This window comes from Crinia signifera, chromosome 2 (genome assembly GCF_055691185.1).
Source record: "Crinia signifera chromosome 2, ASM5569118v1, whole genome shotgun sequence".
Classification (NCBI taxonomy): domain Eukaryota; kingdom Metazoa; phylum Chordata; class Amphibia; order Anura; family Myobatrachidae; genus Crinia; species Crinia signifera.
The window spans coordinates 248,974,476-248,992,860 of NC_139218.1; the positions used below are offsets into that span (position 1 = coordinate 248,974,476).

At 44.7% G+C, this 18,385-nt stretch overlaps 1 protein-coding gene across 1 annotated transcript; it reads right to left on the reverse strand.

Moving 5' to 3' along the window:
* Window positions 1-15,075: 15,075 nt before the first annotated feature.
* LOC146060709 (uncharacterized) lies at window positions 15,076-17,441 on the reverse strand. The gene is made up of 2 exons (XM_083174236.1): window positions 16,411-17,441; window positions 15,076-16,213 (listed from the first exon to the last, which is right to left on the reverse strand). Exons 1-2 carry the CDS (start codon window positions 17,021-17,023, stop codon window positions 15,750-15,752), a joined length of 1,077 nt encoding a protein of 358 aa, XP_083030362.1. The 5' UTR covers window positions 17,024-17,441; the 3' UTR covers window positions 15,076-15,749.
* Window positions 17,442-18,385: the final 944 nt, after the last annotated feature.

Here is an 18,385-nt window from a genome sequence, read left to right on the forward strand (position 1 = left end):
AGTGGCAGCGGCTCTCTCCTCCCCTGCACACCTACTCTAGAAGGCGAGCAGGGAGACAAGACACAATTCCCGCTGCTGAGAGCTGTCCCATCCCTGGCTGTAGCATAATCTGCTCTGCCACAGCATTTGGTGCCCTTGCCCCCCCCCCCCAACTCTGTGTGCAGTTCACTGGCCAATGGGACTCGGCCCTGGCTTAATGTATTAGAAAATCACAGATGCACAGAATATGACAATGCCATGTTCTAGATCTTGAAGGGGCTTATCAGAAGCCAGACTGAAGAAACCAATATTAATGTAATATGTATTTACACTGCAAAAGGAACAAGATATTTGAGTATTTTGAAAGCATCTAAAGTTGAAATACCTGACTTTGTTAAGCACTTACAAGTGCCTCCAGGAAAAGGATCAGACAGTGCCTAAGTGATAGGAAGCAGCAGTGACTGAGGCAGAGTAGGAGATTACAACAGCTGCCAAGACACACAGCAAAGTCAAGTGCACATTGCACACCCGCGATTTGCAGGTCTTTTAAAGGAGACATAGTCTAATGCCAGAGAAGTGGGAATTAAACGGCATGCTGTACTAGCGGCTCCTGTACCTGAAAAAAATAAGTCTGGCAGGTAGAGATAGATTTTGCGTACTCAAAACCCCCAATAATGTTTTAATGAAGGCAATGCACAATTTTTATTTTTGTTTAAATCATGAAGGTAAACTGTGGAAATCTTATGGGAAATCATCACTTTGTTAAATGATAAATAAACTACTACAGCCCCCCCCCCCCCAGTAAAATCTACCACTCTGCTCAACTTTAGTGAAGCCAGATGCAGTCCATGAGACTGCACTGGCTTCACTATGACTGGCATTGCCTTCCCATTGGAAGTCCTACCTGCCAGTCACCTGCAGTAAGGGCAGTTCTATTGGGAGGAGGTTCCTCCCTCTGGGACTGCCAGTCTGGGCTGTGATAAACAGAGAGCTAGCTTCCTGTAGGAAGCCACTCCCTGCATTACTGTGCAGCCCTAGATGGCTTCAATGGGCTGCAGCCGATGAAGCCCAAAGAAGCCAGATTCTTGCGCAAGTGCAGGGCCTGGCACCTGTCAACTGCATTGTAAAGGTGCCAAGACCCCGAGTGGCTGCTGGTCACAGAGAGGGAGACCTGGCAGCACAGCCAGTGTCAGACCCTCTCCTATGGTCACGGTGATTTTTTATATTTTATTTTAAAATTTCAAGATTGCTTTTCTTAATTGTACCCCTGGATGTTCTTAACCAATAAATGTTTGTCCAACTTTATTTTAAATGTAATTATTGTGTCTGCCGACACCACCTCACCAGGAAGAGAGTTGCCCTGGCCGTGAAAAATTTTTTCCTTCTAAGGGAACAAAATCTTTTCTCTTCTACTCTAAACTTGTGCCCTCGTGTCCTAGGGTCCTTTCTTGTAGTAAAAAGTGCACTGGACAGTTCTTTATATTGTCCACTGATATATTTGTACATGTTAAGCATGTCCCCCCTTAAATGTCTCTTCTCTAGCGTAAACAATCCCAATTTGTTCAATCTGTACTCGTAGCTTAAATTCTCCATTCCCTTTATTTGTTTTGTTGCTCTCCTTTGGATTTTTTCCAGTTCTATGATGTCCTTTTTATAGTGTGGGGCCCAGATGGAAACTTTGCTGAGTATTCCTCCCCCCAATATCGTTAATAAATATGTTAAATAAAATGTACAGTACTGACCTTTGTGGCACTCCATTTAGTACTGGTATCATATTTGATATTGCGCCATTCACAACCACCCTCTGTTCTCTATTACACAACCAGTTCCCTACCCATCTACAAATTCTTACCCCTAGTCCCAGTTCCTCCATTTTGTTGATCAACCTCTTGTGTGGTACTGTATCAAAAGCCTTAGCAAAATCTAAGAAGACCACATCTACAGCATTTCCATTATCAAGATTTTTGCTGACATCCTCATAAAAGTCTAGTAAATTTGTTTGGCATGAATGATTTTTCAGAAACTCATGCTGGTTGATACTAATTAAACTATGAAGATCTAAATATTCCAGGATGCCATCCCTTAAAATAAACCCTCAAATAATTTACCAACTATCGATGTTAAGTTCACAGGCCTATAGTTAGCTGGGTCATCCCTTTTTCCTTTTTTTTGAATATTGGCACTACCTCAGCTAATCTCCAGTCTTTTGGTACTTTACCTGATATAAGTGAGTTATCAAAAATGTAATACAGAGGGGTTGCAAATTTCTCCCTTAATTTCTTTAGTACCCTAGGGTGAATTCCATCTGGGCCTGGTGATATGTCTGTTTTTATTATGCTGAGCCGCAATTTTATCTTGTCTGTCGTGAAAGTAATATTAAGATCTGGATTGCCCGTTTCATTTGTGGTACTTGTAAGACCCACTGTTTGTTCACCCTTGGTAAACACTGATGAGAAAAAATAATTTAACAGTACTGCTTTTCCCTTATCCCCTGTAAAGCTTTTACCATCCTTTTTGGTTAATGTGCCTATGTTCTCTTTGATTATTCATTTACTATTGACGTGTTTGAAAAACTTATTGGTATTGGTTTTGCTCTCAGAGGCTATGCGCTCCTCATTTTCCCTTTTAGCTACTTTGATTACCCCTTTACAAATTTTATTTAATTCTTTGTATTTGCTGAATGCCTCGTCATTCACGTTATCCTTATAAAATTGAAATCCTCTTGTCTTATTGTTGATTGGTGCCCTTATTTTATTATTCAACCATGATGGCTTTTTCTTATAAAATTTGCCTTTATTGTGTTTTGAGGATGAATTTAGTTGTTGAATCGAGGAAATTTTTTTAGTGTTTCCCACATTTCCTCTGCATTCTTCCCCTCAAATAATGTTTCCCTCTTAATATCTTTTAAAGATTCCCTGAAAAATTTGAAGTTAGCTTTCCTGAAATGTAATATTTTAGCCGTTCCTGTATGTTGTGGTTTGCAGAGGTTTATTTCTAGTGAAACCATGTTATGGTCACTGTACCCTGGGTGTTCTATTACTTTGGTATTTGAAACTAGGGGGGTTATTCTGGTTGATTCGCAAGGCTGCAATTTTGCAGCCTTGTGAGTCCACCAAACCCCCCTCGAAGTGCAAGTTCGCCCACACAGGCTGCAAATGGATGTTTTTCATAAACATCCATTCGCATGCCTCGGGTAACCGCCCACATATTTCGATGGTCTCCGCCCCCCACACGTCTCCATGGGTGCTGAAAGTTCGCCGTGGGTGTACGCACCATACATCTGCACATGCGCAGAAACCCGTCAATGTTTCATGAACAAACGTGAATAACCCCCATAAAAGGGTCACGGCTGCGATATGTAAGTCTATGGTACTGTGAAATAACAGGTGAGTCCTATGTGTGGTGCACCTAATAGTATTAGAAATGAAAAGTTAACCTTTATTACACCAAATTTAAAATGGCAAAATATATAAAACACATACAAAGTGACACAGAAAAAACACGACAGTAATGTGTTTTAAAATTAAGGTGGCGGGCAGGTAGTACACTCAAATTGTCTATGTAGTTTGTATAATAAAGATCAATCTATTTCAGTGTCTGAAAAGTTTCATGTGTCTGTGTCAGGAAGGATTGTGTCAGACAAGCTGCACCCAGGTTACAACCTGTTTGAGAGTCTACCATCAGGAAGACGCTTCAGGTCTGTCCCTGTGAGGACTACCAGATCTGCAAGAAGCTTCTTCCCATTAGCCATCCACCAACTGAACAACTGCATCCAAGCAAGCAAAATCCTGAACTCTGTCCGTTAAAATAAAATAAACTCTTAGCTACCTGTCCACTAAAAACGTACCTTAAGGATTAAAACCTTAATCCTACCAACATCACTATGTTGGTTGTCCTGATGAAGGGGATTGCTCCCCGAAACTGTTGACAGCAATGACCTTTTTTTTCACTTGATTTTTGATGTTTTGATTTTATAAATTTTTCCTTAAAAAATCCGGATAGTGCCGCCTCGTGATTTTACAACTGTAAAATCCAACGCTACCTCTATTACCCCCTCTGGAAGGCACCCCAGTGGCTGCATACATCATCCAGAGAGTGCCAGACCACTCCATTGCTATATATACAGTATCCATTGCACTAGCTCGAAACACTAGTGTCGGTGTTTAACCTCGTTTGCAATAAAGCAACGTATTTTGCATTAAGAAGTCTCTGAGTGCCACTTTCGCCATTGTATGTATGTATGTATGTATGTATGTATGTATGTATATATATATATATATATATATATATATATATATGTGTATATATATATATATATATATATATATATATGTGACCAGATAGCATGCCTGGAATCAAACATTGATGTGATACCTATGTGTATTGTAGCCATTTTCAGCGATAGTGTTAGGACCTGCAGAAAAGTGGGGTCCCGTGAAGGGGGCTGCAGGCTTAAATGCATTGATCAATTCATGAACCAAATCTCCACTATTTATTATCAGTTAATTTAGGGTGTGCAGAGCCCCTACAATGTCTGTTTAAACAATGTGGTCACAAGCCATAGGGCACCCCAAAACTAGGAAAGGTGAGTGCCGATGTTAAGTGTATATATATATATATATATATATATAAATATATATATATACAAATACAAATGATTGAGAGCGCACTCACCAGACTTGTTAGGGGGCTTTATTCGATCCATTTTAAAATTTATAGCACGGTCAACGTTTTGGGTCCAAACATCACCATTTTTCAAGACAGACAGCAAACGCCTAGATCCCTGGAGCAGGTATGACCCAGACATCCCTAAGCAGGCTCGAAATACCATAAAGCACCTCCTCTTAACAAATGACCAACCAATACTATAGCGTTATAATACATAAATAGGAAACCACTCACCTGAAAAAGTTTAAAGCATCCTAGATATCCTGTGGACACGCTGCGCTCTGGCATGCGTTCCACTGCGGCGGAAAAGGCAAGCAAGCCTACTTCCGCCTCCCTAGTCTCCGCGTGTCATTGAGCTGGAAGCCACTTCCCGGACTCACACTTCCGCATTTGCGATCCAGCGAGCTTATGTGTTCCAGCACTATGTGAGCGCTCTGCGCAATCTCAGTAGGTTTTATTAGCTGGCTTCATGTTTATATTGAGACAAATTACATAATCTACATAAAAACACTTTATCAAACAATTAGACAATTATTTAAAAAAGTGGATGCAGCCCACCTAGTCCCAAGGGGGAGAGAACCCTGCTCCGACATCTGAACCAGGGTGGGCTCCATCCACCCTCAGACGCATATCAGTGATTATCTGTAGTCAAACAGTATCATGTAATTCCCAGGCTTGAATAAGAATCTTGAAAATACAGTAACTTTTGAGGATAATTAAAAAAATGCTCTGTGCTGTACACAGCGGTGTTCATCTAGAACAGGGTTGCCAACCCTCCTGGAATGGCCGAGAGGATCTCGAAAATCGGGTCCCCCTCCCGGCCCCCCGGAAAGGTGGGCAACCCTCCCGGATTCCGGCGGTCCCCTTCCCCCCCTCATGTACCTGGGTGCAGAAGAAGCTTGAAATTGCCGCGATTCGCGGCTTTTCGGCGGAAGGGGAGGGGCTAAATTAGCAAAGCGGGCATATTTAGATCCGCCCCCTCATTGGAGACCCGCATTTTGCGTGATTTGCATCACTGGGGGCAGGGACTGATGATGTCTCCATCAGGCCCCACCCCCAGAAGTGATGCTGACAGTCTCCTCTCCGGGGTTCTCCCGGAGAGGAGACTGTAAAAGTCGGCAACCTAGAATAGGTCATATATTGTGGAATTCTTTAATTATACACAGGTGAATTCATCTATTTTACTGGGTCAGACCAGTGGCGGTTACTGCACGGGTGGAGGTGTGTGCGTGCTGTTAACACATACAGACATGCATGTAATGTTTAATGTAATTTAAAATTAAATTCGGCGCCCCTGGGCCTGGGCATGGGCTTATGGAAGAAAGAAAAATTGAGTTCTATATCCTGGGTGCAGCTCGGTGAAATATAGCAGCACTGTTGATCACCGGGGTAAGGCAGCCAGCACATATATTACATACATTTCATGTAGGTTTATGGGTGGGGTGCACCTAGCACTGCATTTTGCTTGTGATGCATCCTGCCATATTTTCCATGCATAACAGTTATTAGAACACTGTATGCTTGAAGAAAACCACAAAGGACAGCTTTGCAACAGCTTCCGACATGGAAAGCCTTATTCTAGTTCATTCAGAAAAAAATCCTTCTTAGATGGACAAAACCATGTGCACTGCAGGGGGGCAGATGTAAAATGTGCAGAGAGAATTAGATTTGTGTGAGTTATTTTGTTTCTGTGCAGGGGAAATACTGACTGCTTTATTTTTACACTGCATTATCGATTTCACTTTGAAGTAAAACCCCACCCAAATCTAATTCTCTCTGCACAAGTAACACCTGCCCCACCTGCAGTGCACATGGTTTTGTCCATCTAAGAAGGATTATGTCAGAAGGAGTGAACTAGAATAAGGCCCTGACTGAGAAAGGCTATTAACAAAATAGTTTTTTCCCTAGAATAGGCTGTAACTTGCCATAACTTGTAGTCTACATTTTATTTTGGTAATAATGTTGGGCTTTGTTTAATTGTTGTTAATACAGGTCACCAGAATATAATTTTTTCTGTACACTGAGTTGCATGGGTTTATATTGTATTATAATTCTTTCTATTTTTCTTTTTGCAAATGTCACTGGCCTTATAAAGACAATGCCCTCAGCCAGTGCCCCAACCACACCCGCCCCAGACATGTCAGGTCAGAGGAGTGGAGCATTACACGTATTTCCCTGATTTCTTCACCCCGAAGTTGCAAATTATGCATTATGAAATAAATAACCAGAAGTGACAACCAATGACGTGATTTACAAGTTTGGTATTTAGCAGTTTCGGTAAACAGATGACAAAGATATAAGATACATGTTTACAACATACTCATGTCTGAAATAGAAAATAACATTGAAGCATGTAAGTGAATCCTAATTAAGAATGACCTAAAGTTATTTGTCTTGTTCTGGGCATATGGTGTGCTCTATACATAGTTTTGCTTGCCTACTCTTCTTGACCGATCCGGGGGCTACTAAAAAATAGTTGGCTCTCCTGGTTTCCCGGAAGAGTGGGCAAATCTCCTTAATGGTTGGCACCCATCCACACGTAACCCCTGCTATTGGAAGGGGTTGATGAAGTGATTTGCGCCGAGTCGTGTCATGATGGCCCTGCACCCACAATGCCAGTAGTCTTGGCATTGTGTAGTCGGGCCATAATGATGCAATTTCATGGGCATACCTATGCTCGGCCCGGTCATATCATCATGCCCACTGGCACGACCCTCCATATGCTGCACTAGGTCCCTTGCAATGCTGACATGGGACCCTTTTCTGGTCCACACGCAATGCTGCAAAATTTGCAGCATTGTGTGGATGAAACACCACCTGCATGACTGACACCCCCCACTTGCTTGCCAAGTTCCCCCGCATGGCTGCAAACAGATGTTTAACATAAACATCCATTTGCAGTCTTGGGTGTGGGGGTCAAATCGTTCCATGGTTGATGACCATCGAATCATTTGGAAGGTTCATGGAAATCTAAGACACTCTCTAGTGACGCTCTCTGGTTCCCTGTACGGGAATAGGGAGGGCAGCTGACATCTGCCCCCTGCACCCGCGTCACGCCTGGGAACACCCAGCGTTTTCATGGGAACACTTATGAAACACTGGACGTTCCCATGGGTGCAGCCCCATGCCCCCCACCCACACTGCTAGGTGTGAACGGGACAGCGAACAAGCATAAATGCACATGCACAGATGCAAAACATCAGCGATGTTAACAAAATAAAGCCCCTGCTTCCCTCTCCTAGTGGAAACAGCCTGAAAGTTGCCATATGCATGGTTGTATATGATGTGTTTTCTTATACTAAGTACCCAAAAATACAATATTTAAAAGGACAATCCATATTTGGGTAAGTTGTTTGTGATGGTTTGCTTTTACCAGTAATTGTAAGATACTGAATAAGGGCATTTAACAGCAGAAGGTCAGTGCCTTTAAAGAGCCTGGTCTGTGTGATCTCGGAATTCTGGATTATTAGAATCTATTACTTTAGTTCCCATTTGCTGTTAGATGGTGTTCTGGGAGTTTTATAAAAGTAACATAAAAGCATTCTGTGTTGGAATCCATTATGTTAATACTATTACAGCATGATTCAGTAATCTCTGATATTACTGTACACTTCAAACTGTAAAAGTGTCTTTTAGCATATTTATAATATACATTAAAATATTATTTTTTTATTAATAAACAATGTATGACATGTGCTAATGTACTTACAGCAGTGTAATGTTTCTCTTTCTATGTTTGTTTATGGTCGATGGCTATAAAAAAAAGAATTCAAACTGTGCAGAGATTTGATTTTGTATATTATTTATATACCTGTGGCAGCCATAGACTATATTATGTTAATTGCACTCCTTCAATTAGAATACTAAAGCATAAAATACATTTTAGAAACACCATTTCATCCTGCTTGTACATAACAGGGAAAACATTGGTCAAGGAAAAAATAAATGTCTATTATAATAATTTCTGATTGAATTTTCTGTTTTCTTCCTAATCTACAGGCTAGTGTTCAAAACAGTAAAGCCACATGAAAAACGAGCAGCTGTTAAAAGTGCTGTAATTTGCTGTTCCTTCTGATGCTTTGCAGTTGGCAGAACAGCACCCAATTTTGCTTCTATACTGGGGAAGGAGTGAAACTTTAATAACAGTGCCCTTTATGTCCATGGATTTCATGTTCCAATCCACAAATAACAAATCAAGTAAAGAATAATAAAAAAGGGCATATACTGTGTGAAACAAAAACCAAAAGATAGACAGAAGACATGTCTGTTCCCCTCATCCTACTGTATGGACAGGGTTCTTGTTATACCACATGTGTACACCTGTACTAAGACTTGGGTTCCAGTGATGTGGAACATTTTTGACTTCTGGTTATAAATATAATTTATTGTGAGCGCGATGGCTCATTTATGATTCACAAAATTAACTACTTTTTTATGCAAACAAGCCTCCAGATGTATCCATCACACATTTTAATGCTCCCTAGACATTGTAAGATTGTCCTAAAACCAAACCAATTTGCTCCTGATTCCATGATTTTTATCTTATTTTTAATAATGAATATCCAGGCACCTGTCCTCATAGTACAGGCACTGGGAATGATGCACCTGTGTGTGGGGACCAGGAGGAGCAGCGGCGCAGCAGGGGGGGGAGGGGGGTGCCTGCATCATGGCCAGTGGCAGCCCCCTCCTGCCAAAAGGTACGATCCTCTACTGGTTAGGACTGTGGCGCAATTCTTCCTAACACCACCAGGACAGCAAACCTGGAAAATAGAAAAGGGAAATATATATGGACGCACAATGTGGGTGTGTACAAAGTGAGTTGCTGGAGTTAGGCCACTCAGTCACACACTTTCCCTTGCTTCTCTTGCCTGGGTATAAGAGGCAAACAGTGAATGCAACACTGACCTAAGTTACTGACCGGAATGTACATCACATCTTATTCACTTACTTCCACTGCTCCACTGGATATCATGTGCAGCAACAGAAAACAGTGTACATCGGCTCTTGGGTAATCAGATAAAACAGACAACAGGCCCAGAGGCCTAACCAGGGCCATCTTAATGCATGGGCTTTCTGGGCAGCTGCCCAAGGGCCCCACAACGCTAGGGGCCTTTGAGCATCGGTTTGCTGGTGCCTCTGAAATTTATTGTGCGGCTAGTAGAGATTGCTGCCCGGATTGCTTTGGTTGTGAATTACACAAAATCAGAGCTGCTGGGAAACATTCTCTACCGGCCTACAGCCAAAGGGTTACTGGCTTAAGCATATTAATAGCAGGATGGCTGAAAGCAAATGGAGAGAAACCGCAGGGAGTTATGACTTTTTTTACTTATATGTATAATCAGTGGTGGGACAAGGGTTTGTACAGTAATAGTGCATGTACTACAGTGCCCGTAGCACCTAATACACAACTGGTACAGGTCCATACTCATAGTGACATAGTTGGGCAAAGATAGCAAAAAGGACCTTACCTCCTGAAAAAGTCACCTTCTTCCGTGTCCTTCTGGCTGTTACACTCACCGGGAAGCGCTGATTAACCCTGGCAAGGTTTTCATGGGAAGCGCCCGGAGAGAAGACGAGCAGACGGTAGGGATGGATCAGCACAGGTACAGGTACGCAGGCCCGTGGAGATCATCTGGGTAGCCACCCAGGACACCCAGGCCTAAGACCACAGAGCACACATGCAAACCTTCCTGCCAATAACAGCCCTTTTCCCATAAGACTTAATATGTCTACCGGTACTTGTATGCCGCCTGGACTTCCATCGACAAGTGGCAGCGTGGACTTAACCCCAACGGCCACAGGCAGCTACCGGTAGTGAGCAGCAAGCACAGGTATTACATTGCCTACTAATAACTAACCTAATACTAAATGACAGGACTGGGACACAGCATACCCTCCAACATGACCCATTCCATTAGGTACAAAATGATCTGCTTCTGGACTTCTTCCTTAATTTAGGATTGCCTTCACAATTTGCTGGAACACCGTTGTCATCACTTAACTAGTTCAACACAGGTGACTGCAATTATCAATTAAGAGAGAAGTCCAGAACCAGAGTATTTTTGTACCTAATGGAATGGGTCATGTTTGAGGGTATGACACAGGAAAGGGTTTAAGGAGCAAGGACTTTGATACACAAACACAGGCAAATTGAGACAAGGCACTTCACAGTGAAATAGTGAGCATGACTTAAGACAAGGAAGGTGCAAGGAATGATAACAAGAATTACTGCAAATGCAGAATATAAAGATACAGACAAAAAGCAATAACTAAGGTATTTACAAACACTGAGCTGAGTGGCCTAAAGCCATGGCCTAAACACAGGCCCTAACTGGGAAACTGACCTCACACAGCTAACAATGAATTTCTGCTAACCTCCCTGCCAAATAACTGTATAGCAGTAACAAAAGTTAGATGGTACTTGCTTGCAGGGGAGAGGGAGTGAGCAGCCAAGGAATAGCCAGAGGTAGCCTCCTGGGATTCAGGTAACAAGAGGTTAACCAGCAGGACCGGACACAACAACAGAGTCAGAGCAATCTCTAAACAAGTCTATAACCGGTGCCAGAGAAGCCCAAATGAATCACTTATAAAAGCTTGCTCTCAGTGTGTCCGCTCGTGATTAGGAATAGACAGCAGCTGCATGCTGTCTCAGGTGCACTGGCTAATTACTGTACCTCCCTGCTGCTGCCTGGCTTCTCTGTCGCCTAGGCAACCGCTGGGGAAGAGGTGGTGCTGGCAGGGAGAGACGCGCTGAGCGTCTAGCAACTGTTGCCGTGATGCCGCCCCAGATCGGAAGCTCTGGACCGGCAGTGACGCATCGTCCCGGCTGCTTAGCAACAGCCGGGACCAGCACTGCAGGACCCAGCCGCACCGGGCAAGCATCGCTAATGTGGCCTCTAATACTGGCATCTTCATGCCAATGGCACCTTCTTCTTCAGGTTATACTTCTCCCATAACAGTCTATTCTAACATACAGATTGTAAGCTTGTGGACAGGGCCCTCCTATCTCTATATCAGTCTGTTACTACCCAGTTTGTTTTCTCACTGTTGTTTATACAGTATATCCTGCACTATATAAGAACTATATATGTGCTGCACTATAAAAGAGCTATATATACATTATATGCTGTGCTATACAGTATAAGAAACTGTAAATAATAATAATAATCATCCTAAGTATGATTTTTTTTCCAGCTCTTCTCTGCGGTGCCTCTTCTCTTACCGATGACAGCTTCTCTTTTCCTTTTGGCAGTGTCCTCCTTTTATGTTTGAGAGGTCTTATCTGCTCTGTATCTGCAGATGAACTGCTGGTGCTAATACTGTATAAGACATTGCTTGGGGTTAGGGTGATTTTATAGTGTGCCACAATTGTAGGCTATCTGCCTGCGGTGAGCTCTGATTCGGTCTCCATGGTGGTCATTCAAGTAAATATAAAAAAATATATACATTTATTTCTAGATCCTAAAGTTTTCATCATACAAAAATATATTTTACTGTACTGCAAAGATAAACTCCATATCCACCTCCAGGATTTCCAAACAAAGTATTTTTTAGTAGTAGAAAAGATAATCTTGATTTTAATGATGCACAGAAAAGCTTTGTTTTGAAGATATAAAAGGGTTGTACACTGTGGGGGCATACAGTATGTGTAACTGGCAGCACTGTGGGGGCATACAGTATGTGTAACTGGCAGCACTGTGGGGGCATACAGTATGTGTAACTGGCAGCACCGTAGGGGCATACAGTATGTGTAACTGGCAGCATAGTGGGGGAATACAGTATGTGTAACTGGCAGCACCGTGGGGGAATACAGTATATGTAACTGGCAGCACCGTGGGGGAATACAGTATATGTAACTGGCAGCACTGTGGGGGCATACAGTATGTGTAACTGGCAGCACTGTGGGGGCATACAGTATATGTAACTGGCAGCACTGTGGGGGAATACAGTATGTGTAACGGGCAGCACTATGGGGGCATACAGTATGTGTAACTGGCAGCACTGTGGGGGCATACAGTATGTGTAACTGGCAGCACCGTGGGGGAATACAGTATGTGTAACTGGCAGCATAGTGGGGGAATACAGTATGTGTAACTGGCAGCACTGTGGGGGCATACAGTATGTGTAACTGGCAGCACCGTGGGGGAATACAGTATGTGTAACTGGCAGCACCGTGGGGGAATACAGTATATGTAACTGGCAGCACTGTGGGGGCATACAGTATGTGTAACTGGTAGCACTGTGGGGGAATACAGTATGTGTAACTGGCAGCACTGTGGGGCATACAGTATGTGTAACTGGCAGCACAATGGGGCATACAGTATGTGTAACTGGCAGCACTGTGGGGAAATACAGTATGTTTAACTGGCAGCACTGTGGGGGCATACAGTATGTGTAACTGACAGCACTGTGGGGGCATACAGTATGTGTAACTGGCAGCACCGTGGGGCATACAGTATGTGTAACTGGCAGCACCATGGGGCATACAGTATGTGTAACTGGCAGCACTGTTGGGGCATACAGTATGTGTAACTGGCAGCACTGTGGGGGAATACAGTATGTGTAACTGGCAGCACCATGGGGGAATACAGTATGTGTAACTGGCAGCACCGTGGGGGCATACAGTATGTGTAACTGGCAGCACTGTGGGGGCATACAGTATGTGTAACTGGCAGCAATGTGGGGGCATACAGTATGTGTAACTGGCAGCACCATGGGGTATACAGTATGTGTAACTGGCAGCACTGTGGGGGCATACAGTATGTGTAACTGGCAGCACTGTGGGGGAATACAGTATGTGTAACTGGCAGCTCCATGGGGGAATACAGTATGTGTAACGGGCAGCACTATGGGGGCATACAGTATGTGTAACTGGCAGCACCGTGGGGGCATACAGTATGTGTAACTGGCAGCACCGTGGGGGAATACAGTATGTGTAACTGGCAGCATAGTGGGGGAATACAGTATGTGTAACTGGCAGCACCGTGGGGGAATAAAGTATATGTAACTGGCAGCACTGTGGGGGCATACAGTATGTGTAACTGGCAGCACTGTGGGGGAATACAGTATGTGTAACTGGCAGCACTGTGGGGGAATACAGTATGTGTAACTGGCAGCACTGTGGGGCATACAGTATGTGTAACTGGCAGCACAATGGGGCATACAGTATGTATAACTGGCAGCACTGTGGGGGCATACAGTATGTGTAACTGGCAGCACTGTGGGGGAATACAGTATGTGTAACTGGCAGCACCATGGGGAATACAGTATGTGTAACTGGCAGCACTGTGGGGGAATACAGTATGTGTAACTGGCAGCACCATGGGGAATACAGTATGTGTAACTGGCAGCACCATGGGGAATACAGTATGTATAACTGTCAGCACTGTGGGGGAATACAGTATGTGTAACTGGCAGCACCATGGGGAATACAGTATGTGTAACTGGCAGCACTGTGGGGAAATACAGTATGTTTAACTGGCAGCACTGTGGGGGCATACAGTATATGTAACTGGCAGCACTGTGGGGGCATACAGTATGTGTAACTGGCAGCACCGTGGGGCATACAGTATGTTTAACTGGCAGCACCATGGGGCATACAGTATGTGTAACTGGCAGCACTGTTGGGGCATACAGTATGTGTAACTGGCAGCACTGTGGGGGCATACAGTATGTGTAACTGGCAGCACTGTGGGGGCATACAGTATGTGTAACTGGCAGCACTGTGGGGGCATGCAGTATGTGTAACTGGCAGCACTGTGGGGGCATGCAGTATGTGTAACTGGCAGCACTGTTGGGGCATACAGTATGTGTAACTGGCAGCACCATGGTGCATACAGTATGTGTAACTGGCAGCACTGTTGGGGCATACAGTATGTGTAACTGGCAGCACTGTGGGGGCATACAGTATGTGTAACTGGCAGCACTGTGGGGGCATACAGTATGTTTAACTGGCAGCACTGTGGGGGCATACAGTATGTGTAACTGGCAGCACTGTGGGGGAATACACAGTGGCGTAACTTGTGTAAGGCAGCCCCCGCCACTGCTTGGAGGAGCGGAGGCTGCCTGGGCGCCGGCTCGGGCACGGAGAGGCCAGACAGAGGAGCCGGGAAGAAGCTGAGCAGTACTGTCAGGAGGGGGCCTGCAGCTGCTCGTGAATATACACAGCCGGCCACTGCTGCCGCGCTGTACATTGTTAGAGGAAGTCCGTGCAGCTTGAGGAGCTGTCAGTCAGGGCTTCCCTGATGCTGGCTCCGCCCACCACACTCATGGGCTCCGTGCAGCAGGCCCCAGCCCTGCTCTCCCTGCTCCTGTGACCGGCATTCTTATGGGCTCCGTGCGTGCATTAGGGTACAGTCCTGACTCCTGCTCTCCCTGCACACTCCTGTAATACCCCTTTTACACCAGAATACCGGATCGGACCCGGGAAATCGAACACGGGATATTGCCAGGGCATGCCCTGCCTCAGACCCCATTTACACTGCACTTCAATCCGGGTTATTCCCGGGTAAGGCCCTTTTACACTGAAAACGGATCAGCCCTGTCTTTCCTTGCTGGTGTCATTAAAAATGGACCTTTGGGCTGTTTGAGATGAGGTCACAAGAAAGGGAAAAGGGAGGGGGTGGGTTCTGCTCACAGCAAAGATGGCAGACGGAGTGGCTGTGTTGCAGTTTGTGCTGTACTTTTCTGCAATAGAGAGTTTGAAGCAGCTTCTCAATGCCACCATTGCAGCAAACCTTCCCTCAATGATTTAAAATAAAAATCAGACAGAAATCTTCCAGTTGTTTGCTTTATAATGAAAATATGCATCAAACTGTACATACATTTCACATCTTGTTTATAGATGTAAAGAACAAGATATGAGAGTCCAACTGGGAATAGAGAACAATTGTAAAACTTTGTGCCCATACAGTTTAACATCATAGGACACATTATTATAAAATAGAACTGTATGGTGACTGCTCCTATAGAGAATCACACAAATATTCAGCAATAAAGTGCAACCTTTCTAAAGACTATAAAAACATTAGTGCAACCTTTTTGAAGATTTCAAAAATAAGTAAAGTGCAACATTTTGGAGCAATATTTGAAGACTTTAAAACTTAGATCAAATTCCGGTACACGGAAAACTCTGGGGACTCTAGGATTGGCGGGTCACTACTAGCAGCACTATTGCCAAAGTTATAATTGGGCCCTCTGTATTCTGGTGTCAGCTGGTTTGGTTGGGTAGATGTGGCAGGTTTGAAACTGACACCTCTATTGTAATGATCATATGGGTTGGGTGGGTAGTTAGGTGGGTGGTGGGGATGTGGTGCAGGTTGTGTGAAAAAACCTCCAAATGTACGTTCTAAAAAGGACATTTGCCTATCTTGCATTGCCAGCAATTGAGACATAAATGCCTGCTGGTTCTGTCTCTCAGCTTCCAAATATTTGTCCATGCGAGCATCCTCCTTTGCTTGGACATCAGTATCCAATTGGCGTAGATGGTCCACGATCACCGATGTCATCGCTTTAGCCGCTAGTTCAGACCGATTAAGCTTTTTCTTTTTGGCAGGAACGCTGTACACTGTAATTTTAAAAAAAAATTAACATTATACTTCCATGTTAAGTGTACAATAAACAGCAGTATTGTTTGCCAAAATGTGCTAGTGGCCTTCTTCCACCTGCATGCTCGCAACATACTGCAACAGGTACTGGGCCTCATCCCGCCCTAACCCCACGTTGGTTGTTTAATGGGTGTAAATATATTGAATGTCTACTTACAATTAGAACGTAATGGAGTGCTTCGATTGGGGAGCGTCGGCTGACTGTTTTCTTCCACAACATCATCTGTGGCTGCTTGTGCGCTGTCAGACTGCATGGAAGCATCCATTATATTCTCTGCTGCACCATCATCACCAAACAGCAGCGGTGAAGCCGGGCTCATGTGTGCTGACATCTGCGTGGCTTCAGAAGGCGTTGAGACTGGCGGGGACAGCTGGGAAGCCTGGGTAGTCGGTACATCATGGCTGTCCTGGTTGTTGTCCGTTTGGCTGCAATGGGGTGCTATGGAGGAGGACAGGGCTACAGGGTTGCAGAGTGCCGTGTTTCCAAACGCACTGTAGCACAGGTCATAGTGCACCCAATCGGGCCTAGCTGCACCGCTTTTCTTGCGCTTCTGGTCATTCACTTTGCAGAACTGCTTCCGCAGAGATTTCAATTTGTTTACAACCTGCTGTTGGCTGCGCTGAATACCTCTGGATGCCAGCAATTCTGCGATATTGCGATACACCACTGCATCCCGAACGGTGCCGGTCATTTGGCGGCGAATCTCCTCATCTGCCCTGATTTGCAGGAGCTCACGTACCTCCTTGTCAGACCAGTTGGAAGTGGACATGATGGCTCAGATCAGGCTTGGGGTCAGCCAAACTGGAAAACACTGCACAGGCAGTGTGTGCTGCAGCCGATGAGACTGTGGAGTCAGCTTGTAGCGTGGTAGCGCGGTAACGCTGCTGCTGCGCTGCTGCTGCGCTGCTACATGCGCCCTGTGCGGGTCTCCAGCTGATGACATCATCTGCCAGAGCCGCAGAAGCTCCAATCAGGTCTTTGCGCCCCTCTTCCCACCAAATAACCCGGATAATGGCCGTTTACACTGCCCTGAGCCCCGGATAAGCCCCGTGTCCGACCCTGAACATTTGCCGGGTCAGATTCCCGGGGAACAGTACCCGTGTTATTTTTTTTCACCCCATTTACACCAAGCCCTGCCCCGGACTGGAGCGGCAATATCCCGGGTCCAAAGTCTGGTGTAAAAGGGGTATAACATGCTGATGCTGGCCTCACACACTCACCACAGTGCCAGCTCCCTGCACCTCCAAGGAATGGGCAAGCCAGGTGAGTGCTGTATAGTGGGAGAGTGAGGGGCTGTGTTTTATCTACTGTAATGTGGCACTTTTATTATTGTGGTGCTGTGTGTGTACTGGGGGAGTGGGGTCTGTAATATGATGGGGATTTAGTGTGTGTGGGGGCTGTTTATAATGTGGAATGGGCTGTGTATAATGTAATATAAGGGATCTGTGTATAGTTTAATATGGGGAGGGCTGTGTATAGTGTGACATGGGAAGGGCTGTGTATAGTGTAATATGGGGAGGGCTGTGTAAAATGTGATATGGGAAGGGCTGTGTATAGTGTAATATGGGGAGGGCTGTGTATAATGTGATATGGGAAGGGCTGTGTATAATGTAATATAGGGGGCTGTGTATAATGTAATATAGGGGGGCTGTGTATAATGTAATATAGGGATGCTGTGTATAATGTAATATGGGTGGGTTGTGTATAATGTAATATAGGGGGGCTGTGTATAATATAATATGGGGTGGGCTGTGTATAATGTATATAGGGGGGATGTGTATAATGTAACATAGGGGGGCTGTGTATAATGTAATATAGGGGGGCTGTGTATAATGTAACATAGGGGGGCTGTGTATAATGTGATATGGGGAAGGCTGCATTCATTGGGCCAGATTCAGACCTGTTGATCAGTATAGTCTCCGCCGCGCACCAGTGAAATCCCGCCTTGCAAATCAATGTGCCCCCTGTGTGACTGGATTTGTAAGGCTGCACATCCGTTTGCACCCGCCCGGATATTTACAAATATCAGGGACAACCAGTGTTTTTATTGGACTCCCAAAAGCGTTCGTTGTCCACCCCCACATGCCCACTCAATGACAATTACCTTTCGAACGGCAGCCAACAAAAATAA

Excerpts from the sequence above, each read along its gene's own strand:
- LOC146060709 (XM_083174236.1), bottom strand. The coding sequence starts at position 17,023 with ATGTCCACTTCCAACTGGTCTGACAAGGAGGTACGTGAGCTCCTGCAA. Across the intron at positions 16,214-16,410 it reads CACTCCATTACGTTCTAATT|TGTACAGCGTTCCTGCCAAA; the intron begins GTAAGTAGACAT and ends TTAAAATTACAG.